Raw genomic sequence first — 10,389 nt, 5'->3', positions numbered from 1 at the left:
TTAGAAAAAAAATCAAAATGGCGGATTTTTGGCGCGAAATAGTAATATTTCAAAAAAAGTTAACCAAACCTATGGAGTGGGGTATCAAAATAAAGGAAATTAAAAGGAGATTACACACATTATATGATGTATACATATATATAACACATCGAGGTGACTGTCTGACTAAATGCGTAAGTTGCTGCGCCAGACACCAACGTAAAGGGAAACCGCTGAACTTTAGCGTGCTGGAATTTTACACATAGGTTTTTTATATAGCGTGAATGAGCACTACGAGGATAAAATAGGATAATATTGTTTGAACATTTGTTTTTGAAGCAGATACCTATTATGAAACTTTTATTTGGCTTTCTTGATAAAAATAATGAAACGCCTATTTCACTGTTTTTGAAAATTTTACTTCAGCCTTTATAGTAGGAGTAGTAGTAGTTTTAGCCAGTCGGGTTTTTGATTTTTTAATTAAATTACTTGCTTACTTTGTAGTGACAGAAATCCGTTGTATATTTTTTCTTAAATTTAGATTTTTTTCCAACACCTATCTAAGGACATTTGGATATTTGAGACGAATATAATGACACCTTAACTGTCGAAATTCACCCAGCCGTATGTTAGATCCGAGGGAAAAAAATTTTAACAATATATTTCGTTGGATAACGATGTAAACAGCGTGTCTAATATGAGCGCCGACTTCAGAAATATGTACTAAACCAACATTTATTTCAATGATTTTTTACTTTGTAGTGACATAGAAGTCGGTTGTATTTTTTGTTAAAAATGTTTTTTCACCCTTTTTAGTGAATACATAAAAACATTTCTATTAATACAATATAAAATTGTATAAAAGGGATCATGAATAAATAAATAAATAAATAAATAAATAAATGAATTAAGGTAAGGTCTGAATTTACATTGATTGGAACTGCCCGCTCGCAGGGCGCTGCTGCGCCCTCTCGCTTAGTTTTATATTGTCTTATATGTTCCAACCTAACCTAACTAAATAGTCAATGATGAACTGGCTTTGCAATTTCATTAGAACCTACACCAAATATCTTGAAACACAACTAAGTTCTTCCCATCGGTTGAGGAGTTACATATTTTGTCTCCGAGCCACATTATCAGACCCTAAAATAGTCAATGATGAACTGGCTTTGTAATTAGAAAGGTGGTAGAACCCTTTGTGGTTCGACTCCGGCGGCACCACCGCCACACCTATTTCTACCTAATAACAGCAGTGTTAAGCGCTGCTGTGTTCCGGTTTGAAGGGTGTGGTAAGGGAGACAGACTTTTCCGAGGCGTTCCAGCTTAGTCCTCAGGGGTAGCGGCGCATCTGTGGCCGACCTCAGGTAGGAATATCTAATCCTATCTGGGGTTGATTACAGATGTCCATGGGCGGCAGTAGCCACTTACCATCAGGTGGACTGCATGCTCGTCTGCTACTCTTATATTATTAAAAAAAAAAGAAAAAACCTACACCAAATATCTTCAAACACAACTCAATTATTCCCATCGGTTGAGGAGTTACATATTTTGTCTCCGAGCCACATCATCAGACTCTTAAATAGTCAATGATGAACTGGCTTTGCAATTTCATTGGAACCTACACCAAATATCTTCAAACACAACTCAATTATTCCCGTCGGTTGAGGAGTTAGATATTTTGTCTCCGAGACACATTATCAGACCCTCAAATAGTCAATGATGAACTGGCTTCGCAATTTCATTAGAACCTACGCCAAATATCTTCAAACACAACTCAATTATTCCCATCGGTTGAGGAGTTAGATATTTTGTCTCCGAGCCACATTATCAGACCCTTCTAATCCTCATCATATTTAAATGGGAACAACTTGTAGCAATTGTCCACACACGAAATTAAAGGCATTAAAATAGGTTCATAAACGGCGAAGTTAAGGGTGTTATATTTACATGGGTGGAGGAGTTCCCCTCTTTTTCTCCAGAACCAATCGATGGATCCTAACGATATTTAAATGGAACCAACTTCCAGCTCGTCTCTACACAATAAAAAAAGAATTATTAAAATCGGTCCACTAACGGCGGAGTAATTGGTGTACATACATAAAAAAAAAAGATACCGGCCGAATTGATAACCACCTCCTTTTTGAAGTCGGTTAATAAAAAGCAGTGCAGCTAAAGTCTTCTTATAAAGATACATACAAGATACGTGCAAAAAACATAACCCTTCCTTGGCAGTCGAGTAAAAATAAAAATACGGAATCAATCAATCAACTTTTCGATGGATTTTTTTTTCCGTATCTTTTTTGGCTATGTTAAGCAATCTTATTTTAGTGTATTGTTCGCGGCAGTTGGATGAAAAGACATCATAAAATATATTAAATAATAATTTACTTAATAATTTAATTTCACTCATTTACTATTTACTCATTGCCTAACCTTTTAGGTAATACGGGCATATGTTTAATTATTATACAAAACAAATATTTTTATATAACAAAAAAAAAAGCAAAAAAGAAATTGAATTAAATAAAAAAATATAAAACAATAGCGTCTCCATTCAAGTTAGAACAGAGTCACCATGTTACCCGAACAAATCAAGTGGGCATGCAATAGTAAGAATTGTATGTTTAGTAACAGACTTTACAATTTAAATGGTTTATACATTGTGACCTAACCTAAAAGCGCACCCAAATGTCTATTTGGGTGCTCTTTTCGTCGCGGCATTTTTTTTTCGCTGATTGTGTATGTAGTTTTTTTTTTTTTTATAATATGAGAGTAGCAGACGAGCATGCAGTCCACCTGATGGTAAGTGGCTACTGCCGCCCATGGACATCTGTAATCAACCCCAGATAGGATTAGATATTCCTACCTGAGGTCGGCCACAGATGCGCCGCTACCCCTGAGGACTAAGCTGGAACGCCTCGGAAAAGTCTATCTCCCTTACCACACCCTTCAAACCGGAACACAGCAGCGCCTAACACTGCTGTTATTAGGTAGAAATAGGTGTGGCGGTGGTGCCGCCGGAGTCGAACCACAAAGGGTTCTACCACCTTCAAATTCTTATTAGTGATCGAAGCCTTCAAATCCACATTTATTTTGAAACCACATTTATTACTTAATCTGTAATTAATATAGTCAACATTTATTTTAAACCTAAAATCAGTATTCATTTTTAAAACTCAAATCAACATTTTAAAGTGTGAATGAACACACATAACTGGCAAATTGACAATAAAGAAATGGTAAACCGAATAATTCGGTCGAATATTCGGTTCGGTAAAGGATAAACCGAATGTTCAATATTCAAATTTGTGTTCTATATTCAAATAATTTGTATGTGATAGTTCCGTAATATTCAACTAGATGGCGCTGCTAAAATAGCCGTTGAATCACGCTGTTGAGAACCTTTCGTAGATACTATAAGAGGCCGCTTGTAAATTTAATAAAATATATTCAGTGGAACATACAAGTGTGTTTTTATTACAAGTGTGGTTAGTAACAACCCCTCAACCCCCTCACCTCTCTCCGAATTCGAACATGGTCCTTCGAGCCGGATCCATCTTATTCTATAAGATTGGACTGGAGGGTTTTTTGTGAAGCAACGGACTTGCGGGCAGCGGATTGTTGTCGCAAACGCAAGTCAGACGACCAAGTGTGGATGGTTGTCAATTCGGACGGTCTCCTGAGGAGGTGACTGTCAGGCGGAGCCAGCGGTGAGGTGCAGCAGGGAGCGTTGCTGTCGGAGCACTGCAACGACCACGGGCAGCGGAGCCCGAGGCAGTTCAACCTTCGACGGGCAGCGGAGCCCGAGGAAATTGAACTTCGGCGGGCAGTAGAGCCCGAGGCTACACTACGGGCAGCGGAGCCCGAGGCTACACTACGGGCAGCGGAGCCCGAGGCTACACTACGGGCAGCGGAGCCCGAGGCTACACTACGGGCAGCGGAGCCCGAGGCTACACTACGGGCAGCGGAGCCCGAGGCTACACTACGGGCAGCGGAGCCCGAGGCTACACAACGGGCAGCGGAGCCCGAGGTCGTGTGAATCAAATCACATGAGGTTAAGTAAAACCGAAGAAAATAGTGAGTAATTTACATTATAAAAAACTCTTTGGTGATATTAAAAAACTTTTTGAATTAATATTAGAACATAGAACATTACAAATTTAATATAAATTATATAAATCTATGCCCGATTTCTGAGCAATATAAATACGTCAAACACTTGTAAAATTTGAACATTCTGAATTTGCAATTTTGTCTGAAAGTAGTTTTTATTGACTTATGCTTATTACTTATTAATTATTATTAAGTTTAATACTTATTAATTTATGGTTATTGGTTCATAATGGAGTCAATTATAAATTTACAAAATTTATTTATTTATTTTTATTTATTATTATTTATTATTTATATATATTTATTATTATTATTATTAAAATGATTTAGCGGCACGTGTTTACAAAAGTAAATTGAATTATAAAAAGTCTCCTAAGGAAAGAATTACACTAGAATACGTAAATGGAAGGTTAGAGGGTTTAGAACAGTTGTGGTCAAGGTTTATGTTAGGACACGAGGAGTTAGCTAAGAATTATCCACCCGATGTATTAAAAAAGTCTATATACGTCACTGGCGAGATGTATGACAAGGTAGAGGAAATTTATTTAGACTACAAATGTGAACTGCAATGCCAGTTATCAAAATTCCAAGTAAAATATAGTACACCATCTCATACAGCTCCCCCAATCTCAATAGCTAAATTACCCAAAATAAATATTCCATCGTTCTCCGGAAGTTATTCGGAATGGTGTTCGTTTAAGGAACTATTTAAATCGTTAATTATAAACAACAGTACTATAGATAACATTCAAAAATTGCATTATTTAAAGGGCTGTTTAGTGGGTGAAGCAGAACAAATTCTTAGACACATTCCCATACAAGAAGAAAACTTTGAGCGATGTTGGGAATTACTTACAAAACGCTATGATAACAAACGATTTGTTTCTAATCATGCAATAAAACGATTGTTAAGTCAAAAGAATCTTATTAATGAGTCCGCAACCGGTTTAAAGTCTATTGTCGATACAACTGATGATTGCTTAGCTACCTTGAGTAATTTAGGGATAGATATTAGGAGCTGGGACATTTTAATCATACATATTCTTACTTTAAAGTTAGACCCAGAAACTCGTCGACAGTGGGAATTTAATATCGCTAGTTTATGTGAAGAATTGCCTACTTATGATCAATTTAAGAATTTCTTATTGACTAGGTTTAGAGCTTTAGAATTTCTAAATACCAAACCAACTCCTGCAGTTAGCCAACTTGTCAAAATTAAATCTTTACATGTAAAAAATGTTGTTTGTCCATATTGTACAAATGATCACAAACTGAGCTTTTGTAAAGAGTTCCAAAGAAAGTGTGTAGATGCCAGGCGTAAGTTTGTCTTTGACAATAATATATGTTTTAATTGTATGGGTGGTAGTCATTCGGCTAAAGACTGTCGGTCTCAGGTAAAGTGTTACATTTGCAAACGAAATCATCATTCGCTCCTGCATCCCAAGGGAAGGAGTCCTATGGTTACCAACAATAACAATGAAAATAACGGGTATGTTGCCTCTTCTTCAGGAAATGCTAATGGGGAAACCAATCCAACACCATTAGTATCTTGTTTTGCAAAGGATACAGTTCAGCAACAGGTGTTGCTCGCCACAGCACTAGTGGAGGCTACTTCCAGGAACGGAGTAGGATACAAGGTTCGCGCACTCTTAGACCAGGGGTCGCAGTCATCCTTTGTCACTGAGTCTACGGCACAGTATTTGGGTTTAAATAAAACTCTTATTAAAGGAAAAATAACTGGTCTTGGTGGAGATAAGCAAATTATTTCCAAGGCGATGATTACCATCGAAATCAAATCTTTGATTAATTCTGATGTCAGGATTCCGGTGAAGGCATATGTCCTCAAAAACATAACTTCTCTTCTTCCTACGAGAAAAGTTGAAAAATTGGATTGGCCAGAATTAAAGGAACTAGTTTTAGCTGATCCACAATTTGATGTTCCAAATCACATTGACCTTCTTTTAGGTGCAGAAACATACAGTCAAATACTACAAGAAGGCATGAAGAAAGGTCCGTTTGGTAATTTAATAGCACAGGCTACTAGTTTCGGTTGGATTCTCTCAGGTATGGTGAATCCATCAAATGATCCTATTTCGCAGATCCAAGTTATGCACTGTTGCACGGAAAGCAATGACATGCTCAAAAGATTCTGGGAACTTGAGTCAGACCAACGGCAACCTAAGGAAACCATGTTCACAGATAATGAAAAACGATGTGAACAATATTTCAAGGAAACAACTCAAAGGGATGAGGATGGCAGGTATATCGTACGTCTTCCATTCAGAAATGGTACTCCTGAAGTAACGGCTTCACGGGAAATAGCTGAAAAAAGACTGAAACTTTTAGAAAATCGTCTTAACAAGAACAAAACAATGAAAGCAACATATCAAGAAGTAATTGAAGAGTACTTACACTTAGATCACATGGAAGTGGTACCTAAGGATGAGATTGATAATGATAAATCAATTTATTTGCCTCATCACGCGGTGGTCAAAAATGACAGACAGACTACCAAAGTAAGGATCGTCTACGATGCATCATGCAAAGGGAAAAATAATTTATCATTAAACGATCAGTTGCTGGTTGGACCCAAGTTGCAACCAGAACTAAGGTGCATTGTGATGCAATGGAGGATTTCACCCATTTGTATGTCAGCCGACATAGCTAAAATGTATCGGCAAATAAAGGTCAACCAGCGGGATGCTGATTGTCAACGCATACTCTGGAGAGAAAATGATAAGGAAGAAATAAAAAGTTACCGACTTACCAGAGTCACCTTTGGTACGGCGTCAGCGCCTTATTTGGCAGTAAAGGCTCTTCAGCAAGTAGCACATGATCACGGTGTAAATTATCCTTCAGCAGCTGAAAATATACTCAAACATTTCTACGTAGATGATTTAATGACCGGTGTTAATAGCGTCGAGGAAGGAAAAACAGTATACAAGGAAATGAACGAACTACTAAGCAAAGCAGGTTTCGAACTACAAAAATGGCGCAGTAACAGCGATGAGCTGTTAAAAGTAATGAAAAGTATAGAAACAAAAGGGGACAATACTGGGAACCTGAAAATACAAGAAGATGATATTACAAAAATAATGGGACTTACCTGGGACCGAAGTGAAGACTCCTTTCGCTATGTTGTTAATCTGCCTGAGCTGAAAAAACCTGTAACGAAAAGAAGAATTATATCAGATATATCTCGTCTCTATGACCCACTAGGTTGGGTAGGACCAAGCATAATAATAGCAAAAATCATAATTCAAAAGCTCTGGCTAGCGGCACTTGATTGGGATGATAAGGTACCAGACAATATCTTAAATGAATGGTTGACTTACCGCGAAGAGCAGACCAACTTTAATAAATTACGTATACCTAGATGGCATGGCACGAACGTGAACGAGATTTGTCGTGAGATTCACGGTTTCTGCGATGCATCTAAGGTGGCATACGCAGCGGCAGTATACCTCCGTGTACTTGACTCAGCAGGAAAGGTGACTGTTACCTTGGTCACGGCCAAGACTAAAGTTGCACCTGTAAAAGTAGTTTCCATTCCAAGGTTAGAGCTATGCGGTGCCGTGTTACTTACCAAATTGTTGTTGGAAGTTGCACAGGTGATGAATGTGGAGAAGCACAACATTCATGCATGGACCGATTCGACCGTAGTACTAGCTTGGCTAAATGACCATCCAAGCAAATGGAATGTCTTTGTGGCGAATCGAGTGTCAGAAATTCTCAATAACTTGGAACCAACCACCTGGTGCCACGTATCTTCCAAACAGAATCCTGCAGATGGAGCATCTCGAGGTTTACACCCTTTGGAACTGGTGAACAATCAGTTATGGTTTCACGGTCCAGACTTTATATCTCGTGAGCCTATCATCTATCTCAGACCAAAAGAGGTTCAGACTGAAATGGAAGTACTTAAAACACACTGTGCTACGCTAGAAGAATCTACATGGGATAAATATTCTTCGTTAACGAAAACTGTACGAGTCATGGCATATTGCAGGCGGTTCATAGTCAATTGCAACAAAACAAGAGGACCTAAAATAACTATAAACTATCTTACAGCGAAGGAATTAAGAGATACATTAACAATCTGGATTAAAGAATGTCAATCGAACAACTTTAATGATGAAATTAAATTAGTAAAAGAAAATAAAAACTTACCTAAAGGCAGCAAACTTAAGACACTGAATCCATTTCTTGATAACGATGGTGTATTAAGAGTGGGAGGTCGACTGTCACACTCAAGGTTGAATATAAATAAGAAGCATCCAATAATAATACCAAGGCAGTCTCATCTGACGGAACTAATCATTTCTGATGCCCACAAACAAACACTTCATGGTGGACTACAATTGACTTTGGCATATATTCTAAGCAAGTATTGGATATTGGGCGGAAAACAATTAATAAAGTCACATAACAGACAATGCGTAACCTGTGTCAAAAACTCAGCAGTCACTAGAAATCCGTTGATGGGGCAAATGCCGGCTGCTCGTGTTACCCCAACTCGTCCATTTAGTCATAGTGGTGTAGATTACGCAGGGCCTATTCAAATCCGCACGACCAAGGGCAGAGGTCATAAATCCCATAAGGGATATATCTGCTTATTTATTTGTATGGCTACTAGGGCCATACATCTTGAAGTTGTGACTGATCTAACGACGGAAGGCTTCTTGCAGGCTTTCAAGAGGTTTGTAGCCAGACGAGGAAATTGCTCTCAGTTATGGAGCGACAATGGAACCAATTTTGTTGGGGCAGCAACCGAGTTACAAAAACGTTCTTCTGATGAGTACAGGCGTATGCATCAGGAGGTAGCTGAAGCACTGGCGATTAATCATTGCGAATGGCATTTCATACCGCCTCATTCGCCCAACTTTGGAGGTTTGTGGGAGGCTGGTGTGAAATCTGTAAAATACCATTTAAAGAGAGTCGTCGGTAATTCGACGCTGACATACGAAGAAATGGCCACGGTACTAGCCCAAATAGAGGCCTGCCTCAATTCTCGGCCAATGTTAGCTCTCAATGACCAACCAGATGATTTTACGGTATTAACACCAGGGCACTTTTTAATAGGTGAACCACCAGTGGCAGCACCTGATTATGATTTTGAAAAGTCAAATGTGAGCAGTCTGAGGAGATGGCAACATACCCAACGAATGTTACAAACATTTTGGCGACAGTGGTCGCAGGAATACTTAACTAAATTTTTACATCGGTATAAATGGACTGATCGCCAATCACAACCTTCCCTGGGCGATGTAGTAGTCATAAAGGAGGATCATTTGCCCCCATGCCGATGGCTTTATGGTCTAATAACTGCCACTCATCCAGGAGAAGACAAGGTTGTTAGAGTTGTATCTTTAAAAACTAAAACTGGAATTTTGAAACGACCTGTGTCGAAATTATGTTTCTTACCAATAGAAAAGTAAACTAATATTTTTTGTATGTGTAACAATATAATAAGTAAATTAGATTCTACATTCTAATTTTGCTGGACAATGTTTATGTATGTGCAAGTGCTTTAAAGGTACTCATTTAAGAAAGTTTTATGTAAATATTTAACCTTTGTATTTCCTAGATTCTCTATGGTGGGCGGTCGTAATTGTTGTAATATTGTTAATTTGTTATTAAAGGGCAAGGTCCATCTTGCCCTTGGTGGGCGGTATGTTCAATATTCAAATTTGTGTTCTATATTCAAATAATTTGTATGTGATAGTTCCGTAATATTCAACTAGATGGCGCTGCTAAAATAGCCGTTGAATCACGCTGTTGAGAACCTTTCGTAGATACTATAAGAGGCCGCTTGTAAATTTAATAAAATATATTCAGTGGAACATACAAGTGTGTTTTTATTACAAGTGTGGTTAGTAACAACCCCTCAACCCCCTCACCTCTCTCCGAATTCGAACACCGAACATTATTCGGTATTCGGTTATTCGGTGAAACTACTATTTGGCGCATCTCTAATTTTAATCTATTTCTAAAATATCGAAAAAGTCGTCATTGTAATGCGGATGTGACTCTTTCTCTGTCTCTTCTGCGCGCATTTTCCACAATATAAATTACAAATCGTTTGTTGGATTTCTTGGATTTGTTTAATAATTCTATGTTTTTGTATAATTAATCAAATACTAAGTAGTCAATTTAGACTACAAGAATCACTTGAAAAGCGTTCCACGAAAGACCATAATATCTATTAATTAATATAATTAACATTTTAACAAATATACAACTGAATACTGAATGTTTTTGACAATTAAAAAACGGTCGGCTAAGCGAAACACGCAC

The 10,389-nt window shown here is 37.9% G+C and overlaps 1 protein-coding gene across 1 annotated transcript; it reads left to right on the top strand.

The window, feature by feature from the left end:
- The first annotated feature begins 5,549 nt into the window (after window positions 1-5,549).
- On the top strand, window positions 5,550-9,530 carry LOC140744779 (uncharacterized). The gene has a single exon (XM_073076441.1). It carries the CDS (start codon window positions 5,550-5,552, stop codon window positions 9,528-9,530), a length of 3,981 nt encoding a protein of 1,326 aa, XP_072932542.1.
- Window positions 9,531-10,389: the final 859 nt, after the last annotated feature.

The sequence above is a fragment of the Epargyreus clarus genome, unplaced genomic scaffold (genome assembly GCF_041222505.1).
Source record: "Epargyreus clarus isolate Ecla_fem2 unplaced genomic scaffold, WU_Ecla_fem_2.2 ptg000002l, whole genome shotgun sequence".
NCBI lineage: Eukaryota > Metazoa > Arthropoda > Insecta > Lepidoptera > Hesperiidae > Epargyreus > Epargyreus clarus.
The sequence above is the reverse complement of the archived record's forward strand: the minus strand, read 5'-3'. Positions and strand labels throughout refer to the sequence as shown.

What these genes read in the sequence shown, in the direction of transcription:
- LOC140744779 (XM_073076441.1), top strand. Translation starts at nt 5,550, where the DNA reads ATGGTTACCAACAATAACAATGAAAATAACGGGTATGTTGCCTCTTCT.